At 46.7% G+C, this 19,514-nt stretch overlaps 1 protein-coding gene across 2 annotated transcripts in view; it reads left to right on the forward strand.

The window, feature by feature from the left end:
* Positions 1-19,514, forward strand: part of PCIF1 (phosphorylated CTD interacting factor 1) — a 111,615-nt gene that overhangs the window by 14,078 nt on the left and 78,023 nt on the right. For both annotated transcript variants that reach the window (XR_005779460.1, XM_040435057.1), the window contains exons 4-6: positions 9,400-9,540; positions 9,620-9,726; positions 12,762-12,937. Coding sequence is in view for 1 of the 2 variants with exons in the window: in XM_040435057.1 (XP_040290991.1) it covers positions 9,400-9,540; positions 9,620-9,726; positions 12,762-12,937 (424 nt within the window). In the remaining variant the exon portion in view is untranslated. The remainder of the gene's footprint in view (positions 1-9,399; positions 9,541-9,619; positions 9,727-12,761; positions 12,938-19,514) is intronic.

Below are 19,514 nucleotides of genomic sequence, written 5' to 3' on the forward strand. Positions count from 1 at the left end.
ATCACCTCGACGGCTACAAGGAGATTGACCCCTGACCTCTGTAGGGGCAGGAACAGAGAGAGGGTTTAAATCCCCCCCCCCCCCCTCCCACCACCAACACCAGTGTTTCCTGTCCCTACAGAGGACAGGGGCAGAGAGAGTCTCTTGTGGGGAGATGAAGATGGTAACTTCCTGACACCTTACCTGGTGTTCCCCCTGCCCTCCTGCGATCCTTGTACTAACGCTGGGCAGGGGTGAAGGAGGGAGGCCTCGCTCCATTACGATATGTGAGCCTGCTCCCGGGTCGTGATCTCCCACCGGGCCTCCTTGGCTATCGCTGGGTGCGCGCCCAAGCGCTTCAAAAAAGCGGCAGACGTCACTTCCGGTGGACAGGGGAAGTGACGTCATCCAGGAAGCGTCTCCTGTTCAAATTTCAGGGCCAGCAAGTGCCGAATGTCTCTCCGTACCGGCGTACATCGGAGTCAGCATGCAGTCATGTCGACTGAACCCCGCTCCCCTGGAGACCCTTCTGTGCCGCCTGCCGTAAGTTCCCCTATGGGGAAGCGCTTTTTGCCCTGTTACTTGTTCCTAGACACTGTACCAGGTTGCTTGTTCCTCCTCCTCCACATCTCTGGCTTGGGGCTTCTGGCTGTTTTAGCTCCATGTATACTTAACATGGCTGATGGGGGTTATTCTTCCCAGGTCCCTAAGGAGGCTCAGAAAAAAATCAGAAAACAGGCTAAGTGTGTGTCCTGCCTCAAACGGCTTCCGGACGACTACCGCAAAAGACTTTGCAAGGACTGCATCTCTAGCGTTATCGCTGAAGAACAGCCTTCCTTTGATGAATTGAGGTCCATGATTCATGAGGAAGTAAAAACCTCCTTATCCCAAATTTCCCCCTTACCCAGGGACCCACCTCCACCTAAAAAGCGAAGGGGACCATCTCCTTCTTTATCAGACCCGGAGATGATAGAGGAAGATGCTTCATCATCTAGAGCCTAGGAGGACGAGGAGGCTTCCTCCGATATTGATACTACAGAATTAGGTAGGAAATTTTGCTTTTCGTTGGGTGAGATGCCAGACCTTCTAAGGGCTGTCCGGGCCACTATGGGGGTAGAGGAAACCCCAAGAGCCCACTCAGTCCAGGACGAAATGTTTGGGAGACTCCGGGTTAAAAAGACCCGGGTGTTTCCAATCAATGAGAACATACGAGATATGGTGTTTGACGAGTGGTCCAACCCAGAGAAGCGGTTGGGGGTGTCCAGGTCCTTTTAAGAACCGGCTGTTGTTTGACACTAGTGAAGTGAAAATTTTAAGCGAAACACCAAAGGTTTACATTCAATTCGTAAAGTCAATAAAAAAAGACTGCCTTGCCCTTTGAAGACACCTCTCAGTTGCGTGACCCCATGGATAGGAAGGCAGATAGCCTTTTTAAAAAATTGTGGGAAGCGGCCATGTTTAATTTTAAAAGCAAATATCGCAGCCACCTCGGTAGCAAGGTCCATGAGGTTGTGGCTAGATGAGCTGGAATCTCGCATCAGAGATAATACTCCCAGGGAGGAGATCCTAAGGTCCCTCCCCTTATTGAAGTCCGCCACAGCATTTATGGCAGATGCCTCGGCAGAATCTGTCAGATTTGCTGCGAAGGACGCCGGGCTTTCCAATGCGGCCCACTGCGCCTTGTGGATAAAGAGCTGGTCAGGCGACAACATATCAAAGATGAAATTATGCTCCATCCTGTTCTCAGGGGAATACGTCTTTGGTCCTGTCTTAGACCGTATCTTGGAAAAAGCTGCGGACAAGAAAAAGGGCTTCCCAGAGGAGAGACCCTATAAAAGGAAATATCCCTTCCGGGCCCCCACTAGCCAGAATAGATCCTTTAGGGATAAAGGAAAGTCAGGACGCTGGAGCTATCCGAAAGGGGGCAGAGGTAGAAATATCCCCTCTTCCTCCCAAAATAAGTCCTCGGATAAACAATGACGCCAGAGTCGGGGGGAGATTGAAGAATTTTCTGACTCCTTGGCAGTCCATTACCCCGAATCCTTGGGTCCGGGACATCATAAAATTCGGATACCGAATCGAACTTTCTTCATCTCCCCCAAACCGCTTCATTGTTACCAACCCAAACTCCTCCAACGTACGCAAAAAGATTCTGCAAGGAATTCAAAGCCTTCTTGCAATGGACGTGATAGTACAAGTCCCATCAACACAGCAAGGACAAGGGTTCTATTCGAACCTTTTTCTGGTAGAGAAAAAAGAAGGCTCATTCCGTACGATTAAAAACTTGAAAGCCCTGAACAAATTTATAATTTATCGGAAATTCAGGATGGAATCCCTAAAGTCCCTGATTCCGTTAATAGGGAGGAATGCCCTGATGTGTTCAGTAGATCTTCAGGAGGCTTACTACCACGTCCCAATTCATCCAGAGTCCCAAAGGTTCTTGAGATTTGCCATTCAGGACCACAGGGGGTAACCCGTCACTTCCAGTTTACGGCCCTTCCCTTTGGGATATCATCTGCTCCCAGAGTCTTCACGAAACTGGTAGTCGAGATGGTGGCCTTCCTGAGACACAAGGGATTGGTGATTATACCATACCTGGACGATTTCCTCCTGATTGGGAATTCAGAGAACAAACTCAGAACAGACTTACTAACCTTCCTGTCTCTCACCCAAGATCTAGGGTGGTTGGTGAACCAGAAAAAAATCAAATCTTGTACCCTCCAGCACTATCCAGTTTTTGGGTGTCATCCTGGATTCCCGGGCTCAACATACCTTTCTTCCACCAGACAAGGTCAAAAACCTCCAATTGAAGGTTCGACGGTTCCAGAACAGGAGGTCTTGTCCCATAAGGGAAGCTATGAGTCTCCTGGGTCTTCTCTCGTCCTGCATTCCGTCCGTCCCATGGAGCCAGTCCCACTTCCGATCCCTCCAGTCATGGATTCTCAGAACTTGGAACAAACAACAGTCCTCCTTGGATCACAAAGTTCTGATCCCTCTAGTGGTGAAGACCTCCCTAGACTGGTGGAAAAGCACAGGCAATCTGTCCTTGGGAGTTGCCTGGGAGAAGACTCCCTACATTCAAGTGCTTACAGATGCAAGCGTAAAAAAAAAAGAATGGGGAGCGAAAGTGGGAGATCACTTGTTTCAGGGTTCCTGGATTCCAACAACCCGCTCTCAATCTTCCAACTTCAGAGAGCTGGAAGCAGTCTGGAAAGCTCTGAAAGCTGCAGAGATCCTTCTCGTGGGTCAACACGTAAAAATTATTTCGGACAATACGACAACGGTGGCTTACCTCTCTCACCAGGGAGGCACGAGATCGGAGAAACTGATGTCCATTGCAAGAAAAATCTTCAATTGGGCAGAGTCCCACGTGAGATCCATCTCTGCACTTCATTTAAAAGGGATACTGAATGTGGAAGCAGACTATCTCAGTCGCCAGTTAATAGACCATACCGAATGGTCTCTAAATCAGGATGTGTTTCAGGTTCTGGCAGAAAGATGGGGCACTCCACAAGTGGACTTGTTCGCCTCCAAGAAGAACGCAAAGGTACCAACGTTCTGTTCATTGAACCCACTGGACAATCCCCGGGCGCTGGATGCGCTCACGATTCATTGGGACTGGGATCTCTGTTATGCGTTTCCACCCTTGCCTCTACTTCCCAGGATAATTCAAAAACTCTACCTAGAAGACACGACGCTAATTCTAATTGCTCCCTATTGCCTGAAAAGGAGCTGGTTCCCTTCCTTAAAAAAACTATCAATAGAGGACCCATGGCCTCTTCCTTCCAGGAGGGACCTGCTTCATCAAGGGCCAATTCTACACCCAAACCCGAGCTTTCTCGAGTTGTCAGCTTGGATCCTGAGGTCCAGAGGTTGAAGTCACAAGGGCTTTATGACCAAGTGATATCTACCCTAAAAGCGAGTAGGAAGAAGGTTACCTTCTCGATCTATCTAAAGATTTGGAAGAGATTCTGTTCCTGGATTGGTAACCCTGCCTCAAACTTAAAGCCGCCCAATTTTCAGAAAATCTTGGACTTCCTCCAGCAGGGACTTGAATTAGGTCTTAGACCCTCCACCTTGAAGGTACAGGTCTCGGCCCTAGCTTGCTTTTTTGATCAAGATCTAGCCAGTCATCGCTGGATCAAAAGATTTATGAAAGCTGCTTCTCGACTACGCCCCTCTCTAAAATCCAGGATCCCCAACTGGGACCTCAATACGGTGCTCACAGGCTTAACACTTGCCCCGTTTGAGCCCCTATCTAGTTGTTCCACCAAACATCTATCGTTTAAGACCGCATTCTTGGTGGCCATCACGTCCGCAAGAAGGCTAGGCGAGATTCAAGCACTATCGATACAAGAACCCTATCTCCGTATCACCGATGATAGAATTATTCTTAAATTAGATCCAGGTTTTTTGCCTAAAGTAGTATCGGATTTCCACCGTAACCAGGAGATAGTCTTACCTTCCTTTTGCAGTAATCCCTCTAATGATAGGGAATCTAACTTCCACTCACTAGATGTAAGACGCTCAGTCTTACGGTATCTCGAAGTATCAAAAGGTTTCCGTAGATCCAACAACCTATTTGTCTTATTCTCAGGTAAGAATAAGGGTCTAAAAGCCTCCAGGTCCTCCTTAGCACGGTGGATTAAGGATTCCATTTCCATTTCCTATGAGTCCCAAGGCCTTCCTTGCCCCTCAAATTTGAGAGCTCACTCTACCCGAGCTATGTCCTCCTCCCAGGACGAGCGGGCCGGAGCTTCTCTTGAGGATATCTGTAAAGCTGCTACTTGGTCTAACATTCACACCTTTACAAAACACTATAGGTTAGACCTATCTAGTTCAGACTTGTCTTTTGGACGTAAGGTCCTTCAGGCGGTCGTCGTCCCATTAAGCTATAATTTTTTAGATCTCCTTGTAGCCGTCGTGGTGATGAGGTGGAAAGCCGGAATTAGACTTACCGGTAATTCAGTTTCCATGAGATCACCACGACGGCACATATATTCCCTACCCTTTCTTTAGTCTTACCTGGGAGGTTATGAAGTAATATCCTCTCGACTTATTATTTTGTGTTCTCACCACTTATTTCTGTCTCTGTAATTTTGGACACACTGGTGTTGGTGGTGGGAGGGGGGGATTTAAACCCTCTCTCTGTTCCTGCCCCTACAGAGGTCAGGGGTCAATCTCCTTGTAGCCGTCGTGGTGATCTCGTGGAAACTGAATTCCCGGTAAGTCTAATTCCGGCTTTTAGTTGTACTTTTTTGCTGTTAAAAAAAAGATAACAGATTTGAAAAACTATAAAAATCCCCATATATCATCAAAAAAGGTGCAAAAATTATTTACATATTTTCTGAAAGGAAAAAAGTTATGGCTCTCAATGACTTGTGTGCGAAAAAGAAAATACAGAAACGTGCCTGGTCAGTTAGGGGGTAAATGGATCTCTTGGAACTAATGAAGCTTACTATGAAAATTCATGTTGGAATGGCTGTGCACTATTTTTTTCATATTAAAGTGCTTGTTTTGTAAAATTTTGTATTATTTGAATGTAGCAATTAACCCCTTAAGGACACAGCCATATTTTGGAAATCTGACACTTGTCACTTTGTGGTAATAACTTAGGAATGTTTTTACTTATGCCTCATGCACACGAACATGTGTGCCGGCCGTGCCGGTATTGTGGCCCACAATATACAGGCATCGGCCGTGTGCGCACAGTATCATGGATGTAGACCAATTCACTTGATGCGGACCCATTCACTTGAGTGGATCCGCAATCCGGAAGATACGGTTTGAAGGCAAGGGGCGGTAGGTCACTGAAGCATTAGAGTGCTGCAATGGCATTTCAGTCCGTGCCTCCGCACCATAGCACATGCTCTATTTGTTTTTCGGTGTGGACGAATCGCTGTCCTATTGAAGTTGAATGGGTCTGCATCCATCAGCGCAGGCCACACGGACGGTGCCCGTGCATTGGGGACCACAATTTGCAGTCTCCAATGCACGACATAGGCAGCATCCATTTGTGTGCATGAGCCCTTATCCAAGTGATTCTGAGATTGTTTTATCGGGACAGATTGTACTTCATGTTAGTGGTAAATTTGAGTCAGTGTTTCACCTTTTATTTATATAAAAAAGTTTGAGAATTTGGAAAAATCTGCTATTTTCTAAATTTTTATTTCTCTGCTTTTAAGACAGATAGTGGTACCTCATAAAATAGTATCTAATTAACATTCCTCATATGTCTATTTATGTTGCCATTATTTTGTAAATTTCTTTTGAATTTAAAAGAAGGCTTATAATTTTAGAAGCACTTCTTAAAATTTTCAAGAAAATTTCCAAAACCCACTTTTTTAATGCCAGTTCTGAAGTCACTCTGTGTAGAAACACTTGAATAGCATTCGACCCACTAACACGTGTTGAGACCTGACAAACTAATTATTTACAATTGGTCACTGGCTAAAATGTATATCACTCTCTGCCCCCCGACATGTTTCGCCAAACACTTGGCGTCTTCAGGGGTTTGGGCAGTGAACTGTGAAAGGGGCGGGACCAGGCTTTTAAAACCTCCCTGCACGCGTCACGATTCCATCGACTAATCTGTATCTCTTTTGTTACTGAGTCTGACATACGGCCTATCTGTGTCCACTGCTTAGAAGACACTTAACTCGTGGTACCTACCACTCGTCTGTTAACCAATGTACATCAGCTGCGCCATTGCTATTGCGCTCCGTCTTGGTACAAGTCGGGACTATTACTTATTAGTTCGGGACCGTCGCCGCCCGCAGTGGACACAGATAGGCCGTATGTCTGACTCTGTAACAAAAGAGATACACATTAGTCGATGGAATCGTGACGCGTGCAGAGAGGTTTTAAAAGCCTGGTCCCGCCCCTTTCACAGTTCCCTGCCCAAACCCCTGAAGATGCCAAGTGTTTGGCGAAACATGTCGGGGGGCAGAGAGTGATATACATTTTAGCCAGTTAGTGTTCTGCCAAGCTATAGCTCTGATACACCCTTGAATGAACAGTAAGAGCTAGGAAGGCATTCACAATCCGTGGGTAGCGTACTGTGATACAAACAGTGTGCACCAAACAGAGCACGGTAGTTTCAGTGTGAAAATAGAGGAGTGAGCCAGGCAGCCTACAGTGAAGTTCTGTCCTCCAGTAGCCTCACAGCTATACTCAGACTATTACTAGCGGGAGTGCAGACAGGACTGATTAGTTTTAATTGTGTTAGTTCTGGTAAACAATAAATGTTGATTTTTAGATACTTCAATAGCACGTGTCAACCCAGAGACAATCACTGGTCCTAGTGACCAATTGTAAATATTTAGTTTGTATAATAGAAACCACTTATAAATGACCCCATTTTAGAAATTACTGTACATCCCTCAAATCGTTCAAAACTGATTTTACAAACATTTACATGTTTCACAAGTTAAATGAAAATGGAGGTGAAATTACAAAAATGTCACTTTTTTGCAGATTTTCCATTGTTTCTGAAAGTCAGCAAGGGTTAACAGCAAAACAAAACTTAATATTTATTACCCTGATTCTGCGGTTTACAGAAACACCCCATATGTGATCGTAAACTGATGTGTGGGCACACTGCAGGGCTCAGAAGGGAAGGAGCGCCAGGAGGGCAGATTTAGCTGGAATGGTTTTTGGGCACCGTGTCACATTTGAAGAGACCCTAAGTTACCCATAGAGTGGAAACCCCCAAAAAGTGAAACCGAAACCCCTAAAGGAATGTGCTATATCCTGTGAACAGGAGATAACGTAAAAACTTGACAACTTTTTTAATAAGTTGTGTCCATACTTGGAGTGTATGTGTGTATAGAAATTAAGATGTTTATTTGATAGTCTGAACGCAGCCCCTTATGCAGCGATATTGGATGCTTTTCTGGAAACGCGTTACTGTTAGCAGTAGATCATTTTATGCACAGTGGTTATTATGGCCTTTTACACATGCCGATTGGGAATGAATGTTGGTATGCAAGATGACTGTAAACATGTCACTGTCAAACACTTGGGTGATGACCTCTTTTATGCTCCATTAAAAATGCTAATTTGTCAGCAGCACACCTCCCCATGTAAAGAGGGAATGTCCTCAATATCTCTCCTTCTCCCCGGCTGTGATACGCTCACCTGTGATTGGACAGCTCACAGCAAGGGAGAAGGAGACGCCCGTGAGAAACACAGCTATCTCCTCCTCCCTGTACCAATGGTATGTATTTACATACCAAGTTCATTTCTGGGGACAGTGAAAGGTCCTGTTTAAAGAGGTCTCATCACAGACAACGGGGTGTATTGCTAGGATATGCCCCCCATGTCTTATAGGTGTGGGCCCCCCATGTCTGGGACCCGCACCTATATCGAGAACGGAGCCTGCAAGGTGGTGGCTGGAGGACTCCGATCTGGCCACCACCAAGTGCGCTCCCCATAGACGTTAATGGGAGCACACTGCGCATGACCGGCCACCGCTCCCATTCACTTCTAGGGGCCCGACCAAAATAGCCAAGCCAGTGCTCGGCTATTTTCAGCGGCCCCATAGAAAATTAATAGAGGGAGGCTGCGTATGCACAGTGCGCCCTCCAACACTTTGGGGGCTCTGTTCTCGATATAGGTGCGGATCCCGGCGGCGGGACCCACACCTATAAGACAGTGGGGGCATATCCTAAAGATATTCCTCCATTGTCTGTCATGAGACAACCCCTTTAAGGATTGAACTGCTTGAGGGCCATGTGAACGATAGTTGTGACGTCACAGGCTGAAAAAAAGGCCGCAGCGCTCACTCGAACGCTGTGGTCTGTTAAAACAGTTGATTGCTGGGAGTCAAACCCCCACCCATCAGATATTGATGACCTAGTTAGTCAGTATTTAACCCTTTTACGACTGCCATACAGCTGTATACATGCTGTTTATGCCCTGTGCAGGTATGATTCTTATCAATGCTAGCCACATGACTAAATTTTTGCAGTTTTCTCCCAAATTAAACCTAAAAAATGGAAAAATAAAATTTATATAAAAGCTTTAGGTGTCACATAAAAAAATGTTGCAAAAGATTTTAGCCCAACAAGTAAAACAAGTTAGGGTTGTCAATCCACTAAGTGTGCAAAATCACAAAAAACTGTCTGGTCATTAAAGAGGTTGTCCAGCTTCCTACATTGATGACCTATTCTCCGCATAGGTCATCAGTATCCGATCGGCAGGGTGACAACTCCCGACTGTTTGACCTTTACTGTTAACTTGATGAAATGCTGTCCAGTGATGCATTTAAAAAAAACTCCATTCAATTAAACTAAGATTCATCTGGAGTACAGTCTATGAAAAGGCAGCCTTGCAACAGTGAGATGTATGTCATGAATGTTATACTAGATATTACTGAAGAGATTTCAGAAAAAAACAATGTTGTGTCTTTTCTGTTAGTCGGATCCTCTTGGCCTTAATGCAGCACCGGTGCCTGCAGAAGGAGGAATGCCCTTGCCCACAACACCCAAGGAGACAAAACCAGCAAAGAGAAGATTGTCTGAGGAGTTGGCAACTACTGATGTCCCAAAAAAGCCGAAAGTTAGTAATTTTCTGTTTGTCAGTTCTGAGAAGTTTCCCTTTTAGGTTGATTGATCTTAACCTCATCTTTAACTTCTAGATTGAGTCTACTCCTACAACCACACCAGCTGCTGTGCCATGTTCGCCAGCTGTCCCTGGGGTATCTTTGGAAGAAAAGCAATTTGCAAACCTGATAAAAGCTACGGAGTGAGTTATGAGACTTATGAGGAAAGAATGTACAGGGAGAATTAGTGATTATAAAGTATAAACCATAGTGGTTTTTAGTACACTATTGTATGCAGAGGACAACTCTGCCTGAACAATCAGCTCATTGCCCAGGAATGTGTTTCCAAAACCCTGGCTATAAACTGATATCACCAGTTGTGGCCAGCAATAGAAAATGTAGTTTTACATGGTGCACTTTAAAATAAATGGCAACCAAGTCTACGAGCCTTTCTTGGTAAATAGAAGGGCCAATACATGACTTGTATTTGGCTTTCTTTACCACCAGTTTTCCCCTCTGCAGACTCTATCTGTAATTCTTACTGACTGATTCACACGCATAACAAAACACAAGGTGCATATCAAAATATATAACACTATAGAACGACTATATAAACTGATTATGGTCTCTGCTGCACTGTACCATATTTTTCGCCCTATAAGATGCACCTAGGTTTTAGAGGAGAACAATAAGAAAAAAATATTTTTCATTACACCTCAGGTCAGACCAGCAATCAGACCCCCAATGTTAATCAGACCTCAGATCAGACCCCCAATGGCTCAGATCAACCCCCAAACCTTTAGCCATCTATCAGCCCCCCCATGTCAGCCGTAAGCCCCCCCATGTCAGCCAGAAGCCCCCCCCCATGTCAGCCAGAAGCCCCCCCCATGTCAGCCAGAAGCCCCCCCCATGTCAGCCAGAAGCCCCCCCCATGTCAGCCAGAAGCCCCCCCATGTCAGCCAGAAGCCCCCCCATGTCAGCCAGAAGCCCCCCCATGTCAGCCAGAAGCCCCCTTCCCATGTCAGCCAGAAGCCCCCTTCCCATGTCAGCCAGAAGCCCCCTTCCCATGTCAGCCAGAAGCCCCCTTCCCATGTCAGCCAGAAGCCCCCTTCCCATGTCAGCCAGAAGCCCCCTTCCCATGTCAGCCAGAAGCCCCCTTCCCATGTCAGCCAGAAGCCCCCTTCCCATGTCAGCCAGAAGCCCCCTTCCCATGTCAGCCAGAAGCCCCCTTCCCATGTCAGCCAGAAGCCCCCAGTGCAAATAAAATAAAACACTTACCTCTCCTGGTCACCATCGCGATCCTCTTCATTCTGCTGTCGGCTGGCTGTGTATAGCGGCGCACAGTGTGAGGTCACAGAGCGACCTCACGCTGTGCACAGCCCTGCACAGCCGATAGCCGAGCCGTGGACCAGGAAGTGGTGAGTACAGATCATTCACCGCTTCCTGGTCCTTCTGTACTAATGAAGCGCTTCCATAATGGAAGCGCTTCCTTAGTACAGAGTTAAAGACTGCCCTGATCGCTGCGGCCCGGCAAACCATCTTCCAGGGCCCGGGCCTGGGCCGTGGACCGGCGGTTGGGGACCGCTGTCATAGATCATGTCCTATTCTTGTTCATTTTGTTTACCGGAATAGGTATTTTGACAATGATGCCTGCCAAAAGTGCAAAATGCACATTGCAGGTGTCAGCATGTTGCAGACTGCAAAACTGATAAAGTGTGAATGTAGCCTTAGCTGCATCAGCATGTCTGTGTGAGATTATCAGACTGTTAAGGGCACCTTTAGAATACCGCAGATAATAGCTAATGAGCATTAAAAAAAAAAAAGTAAATCTACCACCGATTACCTGATGAACGAGTGAAATGGGTAATAAATAGATCGTTTGCACAGTCACAAAAATGATCGTTTGCCCACAGTAGATCATGCTAAACAGCATCTGCTACCTGCAAGCAATTAGTCCGTATGGGGACATGCGATGGCATTAGCGATCGACCCTCCACATACTGTGGAGGAGATAGCTGCATGTAAATGCAGCGGTCTTCTCCACCAGCGAGCAGGCCATTCCTTCCCGACAATCTTCTGCTGTATCGTCCTTGTAAAGGGACCTTTACTTACGTGGCGATACCAATTATGTTACTTTTTTATTGTTGTTTAACTTTTTTACATAGTAAATGTAAAAGTTTTTTTTTTTTTTTTTTTACTCTCGGCCTTCCAAGAGCCATCACCTTTTTACTTTCCCATTTACATAAGGGAAAAAATAGTTTCCCTGCCCATGCCAACTTTTTTATATTAAAGAATGGAGTACCGCGCACTGTTTCGCTCTTCCTGGTGCCAGAAAAGACCCGACGGTCATCCAACCATAGTATAAATATGCGGCACACAGAATATTCTTTGCAATTCAAAGGTAATTTTATTTACTGACTTTCGCAATAAGAGGTTCATGATCCAGTTTATAGGAAATTAAATGCTGCGTTACCACTCTCCATATATGAGCCGGACGTTTCGGTCCATAGGGACCTTTTTCAGCGGATTGGGGTTTCTGTGGTCAGGGATGAAGGCATAGCATTTAATTGAACCTCTTGCTGTGAAAGTCACTAAAATTACCTTTAAATTGCAAAGAATATTCTGTGTGCCGCATATTCATACTAATGCCCACTTTTTTAGACCTGGCGTGAACGGGGAAAAAAGGTGTATTTCTGGATAATAATCTATAGAGAATCCACTCCAGCGCCACTGCTTCGATCTTCCTGGCCAATGCAGCCATGACGTCCTGTAGATCGTTTGTGAGCGCTTCAGGCAATCGCTGGTCTCAGCAGTATATGTCCACTGAGGCCAATGATTGACTGCAGTCATATGCGGTATAGATGGCATGTCACCACTGAAGTTATATATACTAAGCCATGGTCACTATTGACGGGCGGATGTCAGCTGTATAACACAGCTTCACCTGCTGTGGATGAAACCCGCTCCATACTTCCCATGTACGCAATATTTCAAGGAAAAATTAGAAGAATAGTAAACCTAGAACAGAGTGACAAGTAATCGGATAGAGTTCACCCCCTTGGTTTGTCAGTCTGCAGATTTGTAGAAATCCTGCAGAACACACAGTTAATCTGCTGATCTCTTCAACTTTTTACTGCTAAATGGTTGAGTAGTTGGGGTTAACACTGCAGACAGGGGAGAGTGGGAGGCTTCTGCTGCAGAAATAATGATCTTTTTCAAACTTTTTTTGTGTCATTAGTGTATTTTGGGATTTGGACATACAGAGTAATGTAGTGGTCAAGCCACCTTCAGCTTCACACCTTCTGCCACCTCCATCAGAGTCGCTACCACCACATCCTGAAGTGGAACTTCTCCGTTCACAACTTATCCTTAAACTACGGCAACATTATCGGGAGCTTTGTCAGCAGAGAGAGGGTATGTACCCTAGAGTAATCTACATGCTTTCTGTGTTTGTTTACAGTCCCTAGCTTCTTGTGTCGGACATAGCATATTTTAAAAACATTAGGTGCACTTTTTTTGCAAAAAAATAGATAATAAAAAAAGTCACAAGTTGGTTCATTTAATCATCCAGATATAGACCGCTGCAGGGGAAGGCCTCGCTGAGGAGCACTAATCTGTCTGTGTATTACAGCTCCATCCGGAAGCCTGTGTATCTTCCAGCACAAGTAATTTACTGTCAGCATTAGGGGAGTAATCTTGTTATCTTGAACAGGCATGTCATGTCTCCCCTCTCCATTTTTGGTCTGTTTTTAAAAGATTTGGGCAAGGCCTTATGTCTAGCTACACCATGCATTTTTTAGACAATTGTCACTTTTAACTTTGTGGCAACAAAGGCCCTTTCTGGTGCGGTATAGCTTTGCCCCTTTGCTCAAAATGAGGCCCATAAAGACAACGATTGATTAACGAGTTTATTTGTGAAGAGACTCAAGTGGCTCCACAGAGCCCTGACCTCCACCATATCGTGCACTTTTGAGATAAATTAGAACACTGATTGTGAGCTCGATCTTCTCATCCAACATCGGTGTCTGACCTCACATATACGTTTTGAATGGGGACAAATTCCCACACTCGCTCTGAAATCTTGTGGAAAGCCTCCCCAGGTGAAAAGAAGATTGCTATAGCTGGTTTTTGATGTTGAAGAAGCTTATATAGGTGTGTGGGTCAGGTGTCCACACATATAATGTATGTACATTCATTAATTCATGTATAAACCTACAGGTATAGTGCATCTCAAAGACATTGCATTTGTCTATTTCTGTCATTCCCAAGGCATTTCCCGAATACACAGATTCTGTGAGGTCTTTGTGGTTAGTCACAGTCCATGGCCTACAGTGGTCACATACAGATCCCAGTGACACTTGTAGAACTGCTGACTTTTTTATGTCACTTGCTTTCTCTTCCCTTTATTTCTCCATATGATATGTATTCTGCAATGTAAACATGTAACATATTTGGGCAAAGAAAGTGACAGATTTTAAGGAGTCCTTTCTCCTTCCTGATAAGTTGTATTGTAGGATAAACCTGTTCATAGATTGCACTGGAAGGAGAGTAACTCATAGGAGCAAGTCTTATACTGTCCATCACATCAGCGTCACGCAGAGCAGCTATGTCAGATTTAAAGGGGTTATTTAAAAATGAAAATCAGACATCATATAGTACATGACATCAATTTTTTAGTATTGCATTATACTAATTTTGTGCTAAAAAACAACAACATTTTTTTAATTGGTCTTTATTAAAAAAATGTGGAGCCCTTTTTCTGTACAGGGCTGAGATGCTCTAATAGCACCCTCTGTCAGTTGGGGAGCTGATGGACTCCTTATCTCTGCGCTCTGACATTATAAACACTCATTAAAACTCAGCTTTTATCTTACTGATAAGAATGTGGCTTAAATAAGTGTTTAGGACCTCATAGTACTTTAGAGTTGAGGTTTATTAGATGATCGGTACAAAGTGAAAGTAGCGTTTTTTTGCGTATCCGTCATGGATCTGCAAAAACGCTTCCGTTACAATAATACAACCGCATGGATCCGTCATGAACGGATCTGGTTGTATTATGTTTTCTATAGCCCTGACGGATCCGTCATGAACACCATTGAAAGTCAATGGGGGACGGATCCATTTTCTATTGTGTCAGAGCAAACGGATCCGTCCCCATTGACTTACATTGTGTGTCAGGATGGATCAGTTTGCCTCCGCTTCGTCTGACAGACAGCAAAACGCTGCAAGCAGCCTCCACAGCGGAATGGGGACTGAACGGAGGTAAACTGATGCATTCTGAGCGGAAGTTGTATTGTAGTGCATTCAGAATGCATTAGGGCAAAACTGATCCGTTTTGGACCGCTTGTGAGAGCCCTGAACGGATCTCACAAAGGGAAAGCGAAAACTCGAGTGTGAAAGTAGCCTAAAAGTACCAGTCACACAGTTAGAAAAACTGTTAACCCTTTGTGATAGAATGGCTCTATTTTTAATAAAGGCCAATTGAAAATATGACTTTTAGCCAAAAATTTGTAAGATGCAATCGTAAATAAAAATTGCCTCCGAAGGTGTACATAGCCTTTAAGTCCAACATTCTTTGTGATCTTATATTTTATAGCAGTCAGAGCTCCACTATCTGATATAGAGCTCCAAATCCCCCACATAAACATAGATTATAACATTTTTTTTGTCTGCCTCTGACACATGAGAAAAGTGTCAGAGGCAGCCTTGGCAGCAACTTATCTCCCCGAGAACAGAAGGAGTTGGGCATTGAAATGCAACATGCTCGATCCTAATTCCCCCCTACGTCAGCTATCGGGGAAGCTCCATACTTATTAGATGGTTGGTTGAACCTGCCAGGTTCAGACGACATAGATCTAATGTATATAACAAACTTTAGGAGCTTACTGCATAGTGCTTTTATCATTTCGTTCTTTTTTTGGGGGTACTATCTCTCCTTGGGGAGAGAGCGCTTTAATCAGCGTGAGGAGACTTGTTGGCCATACATGGTCCTCTGGAATTCTGGAAAGAAAGGGATGCAAATGAGCTCTGCCTCTAATGCCACTGATGAGGGGCAATCACCCTGAAACAGCTGTCTGCAGATGAGATGCTGGTTTATTTAATATCCAAGTCATGTCTTAAGGCCTATTTAAAGGGTTGAACATTGACTTACAGGATAGCTGCCTTACATCTGGTGGCATCAGAGGCAGAGCTTGATAGAGCTCATTTGCATCCCTTTCTTACCATTTAATTCAACACATAAAGGCTACATGCACACAACTGTATGTGTTTTGCGGTCCGCAAAAAAAAACGGATGACGTTCCGTATGGCATCCGTTTTTTTTGCGGATCCATTGTAATAATGCCTATCCCTGTCCGCAAACTAGAAAAAAATAGGACATGCACAATTTTTTTTGCGGAGCAACGGAACGGACATACTGATGCGGACAGCACACGGTGTGCTGTCCGCGTTTTTTGCGGACCCATTCATTTCAACACGGAAACTAAATACGGTCGTGTGCATGAGGCCAAACAGTAAGCACCTAAGCTGCTTTTAATGGTAGCTGAAATCAGCTAGATTTGTATAATTTTGTAGAGGAAAGTTGGACCCATCTGTGCCAGCAAAACAAATCTTAAAAAATAAATCCGTACATAATTTTGGATGAGTGAAGTCCACCAAAAACCACTGTTAGACATTGTGGATTTTGGTATGGATACGCTGCAGAAACGTACAGAAATTTGTGCGGATCTTATGTGCGTTCACCCGCACCCATGTGCTGGTGGCCTAAAGGGGGTTGGCCAGTTTATATTACTAGCTGCATGCTTGCACTGCGCTGGGTACTTATAGCTGCTGATGGAGAGTTCAGTCCATCAGTGGCCACAATTCACTTATACTGGGGACTGCGTATCCTCTAGTTCCTCTGACCGTATCCATTATAAGTGAATGGAGGCCGCCGATTGAACTGTTCATCAGCAGCCATGTTCCCAGCACTGGCACTCAGGTCTGGGGACCTACATGTAAACCTGAATTATTTATAATCAGTGCCAATACTTTTGTAATGCTTATTACTAGCTGCATGCATGTGCTGTTACCAGGATATGTGCAGCATAAGATAACCCATTAAAGGGGTTATCCAACCCCCTATAATGCCCAGGCCCATCACGCTGGTTTTACTTAGCCCTCTCCCCGTCACCCGTGCCGCTTCTAATGCCCGCACGCCCGCCGTTGCACCTCCCTTTGCGCGGATCAAAACATTCGTCGACAGAGGGGCAGCCAATAGCTAGCCACACTGGGAACAAGCTGCCCTAGCGACACCTGTGTGCAACAGGGAAATGTGGCGGCCATGCAGGGATCAGGAGCGACATAGGTGCTGGGGAGCGGGGTAAGTATAACCAGTGTGAGGGTCCTGGGCATTTTGGGGGCTTTATAGGGGTTGAATAACAGTCACATATGTGTACTGTAAGTCATTATGCTTAAGGTACAGTGTGGAGCGAGCTCACACGTTTGGCTTGTTACATAAAGTTCATAGCAGGTGCTGGCTGTATAATACAGCAAGCATCTGGCCGCAATGAATGGAATCAGCAATGATGCCATGGACAATAGCGATTGCGGCATCTTTGGGGATCGAAAGAGGGAATGAAATCATGTTGCATTGCATTAAAGGGAGTCTTTCACCTAAAATCACCATTATAGAACACTAACATCAGGATCTCCATTACATTCCCCATATTAGAATGCTACCTTCCATATTGTTGTCCATCGCCGATTTTCTCAGAAAAACACTTTTTCTCGCCCATATTCCTTGGGGGACACAGGAAACCATGGGTATAGCTCTGCTCCCTAGGAGGCGTGACACTAAGTGAAAGCTGTAAGCCCCTCCTCCATCAGCTATACCCTTCAGCCTGGAGAAGAGACTGCCAGTTTTTGCTTAGTGTCCAAGGAGGCAAGACACCCCCTGCTTATGCAGGGTTGTTTTCCTATGATTTTTTATTTTTGCGTTATTTGTTGTTTTTAATTCGGTTTTTTTCTACTTACAGGGACAACAGAGGCGCATTAGACCCCTCTGTTTCTCCCGGGGTTGAGTTGCGCCAGTGCCGGTAATTCCGCACTGCCGCCTCCCCCACAGAAGACAAGGTGGACCAGGGCAGCCTCGCTCCCCTGCGTCCCGCCAGCTCAGGGTCGCCCGCACGCCAAGTCCCTCCCCCGGCTTCCTGCCACTGCGGTGCCAGGAGCTGAAGGGGCGACCCCGCTGGATGGATTGAGGGTGAAGACAGCGTATGGTGAGACAGGCTGCTCCAGCCTCCCCTTCCTCCCTCCCACCGCTGCTACAGGCCTCCTGGGCTCCCATGGCCACTGTTACTACATGGCCACTGCTACATCGTGCGCCCACCCCTCCCCCCCCCCCCCGGGCATATATCGGACCGTTACCGGGCAGGGGAGTTTATCTGGGCAAGTCCTTGGCAGGGACGCTGCCTTCTGCCACATCCAGGCGCGGAGGGGGCCGCTTTCTTGGCGTGAACGGCGCCATTTCAGGCCGGCACTTCATCATCCTTGGGGGTTAAGATCATTTTGCCGCGCGCGCGCGGCTCTGCTTCAGAGCGGCAGGGAGGGGGCGGAGCTTCCTACATGCGCTCCGCTACTTCCGGGTTCATCGCACAGTGCTGCGTGGAATCCTCTCTGCAGTGCGATCCGAAGCCGGTGCTGCTGCCTCTCCTCCACAGCCTCCTCAGTCTGTTCCCCTTACCGCTGCCGCTTGCATCATCCGGGTCTGGTAGGACTTTTAACCCCCTCCGTGCCACAGTACTGTCGCTTGGGTGTTATCCCCGTTTCTTTCCTTGGGGTCTCCCACTTTAAGTGCAACATCTTTGTTCCACCATGTCAGACCCTTCTGCAGCCGCCAAGCCTTGGTACCATGCCTGTACTGCTTGTAGGGAACCCTTTCCCCGGGGGCAGTCTGATCCGCACTGTACTGCATGTCGGGCTCCACCGCAGCCTCAGTCGCCCGCTGTGTCGCTCCCTGCTGCCTCTGACCCGCCTGACTGGGCTAGATCCCTGTCCCAGGCCGTGGAAAGCCTCACTCATGTCATGGGCCGCCTAATAGACAGGCCGCCTACCCCGCAGGACGCCACTCTTACTGTCGCGCCCTCCGGGTCCACCGCTTCTGCCGCTGCAGCGGGTTCACTCTCCTTTAGTGACCCCTCCCGAGCTAGGCACTCTCAGAAGCGTATTAGAATAGAGCGAGCCTCCTCCTCGGATGCCTCCCTCTCCCCGCCACGCGTGCGCACCCAGACGAGCCTCTCCTCTCCAAAGGATTCGCTCTCTGAAGGTGAATTGGCGGTTTCAGATTTGGAAATGGACTCGGCCCTGCCGTCCAAGCTAGCCTCAGCGATGGGTCAACTCATCTCTGATATTCGTGACACCTTTAAGGTGCAGGATGATCCCCCTAGCTCGGACGCAGCTAGCGTCTCATTTATCAGACCCAGGCAGGTCTCAAAAGTCTTTCCAATCCACTCTGATTTCTCCTCTGTGGTGTCTAAGGCTTGGGCTCGACCGGACGCCCGTTTTGTCAACCCCAAGAAGCTGGACATTTGCTATCCTTTTCCAGCAGATGTCGTGGCCACATGGTCTTCCCCACCCAAGGTGGACCCCCCTGTGGCCCGGCTGTCGAAGAACACGGCCATCCCTGTTCCCGACGGGTCCTCTCTTCAGTCAGCGGAGGACCGTCGCATGGAGACCCTTTCTAAGGGCATTTTTGCTGCCTCCGGTTCTGCTCTCAGACCGGTTTTTGCCTCTGCTTGGGCAGGGAAAGCAATCTCTGCTTGGGGTGCGCAGCTGGAACAGGAGTTGGACTCGGACGTCCCTATCCAGGACCTGCGTTCCTTGGCCCAGCTTATTGTTCGGGCCGGGAATTTTGTTTGTGAGGCCTCCCTTGATGCGGGAGCCCTTATTGCACGCTCCTCCGCCCTGGCAGTTTCCGTCAGGAGGGAGCTCTGGCTGAAGGTTTGGAAAGCGG

This window comes from Bufo bufo, chromosome 6, assembly GCF_905171765.1.
Source record: "Bufo bufo chromosome 6, aBufBuf1.1, whole genome shotgun sequence".
Taxonomy (NCBI): domain Eukaryota; kingdom Metazoa; phylum Chordata; class Amphibia; order Anura; family Bufonidae; genus Bufo; species Bufo bufo.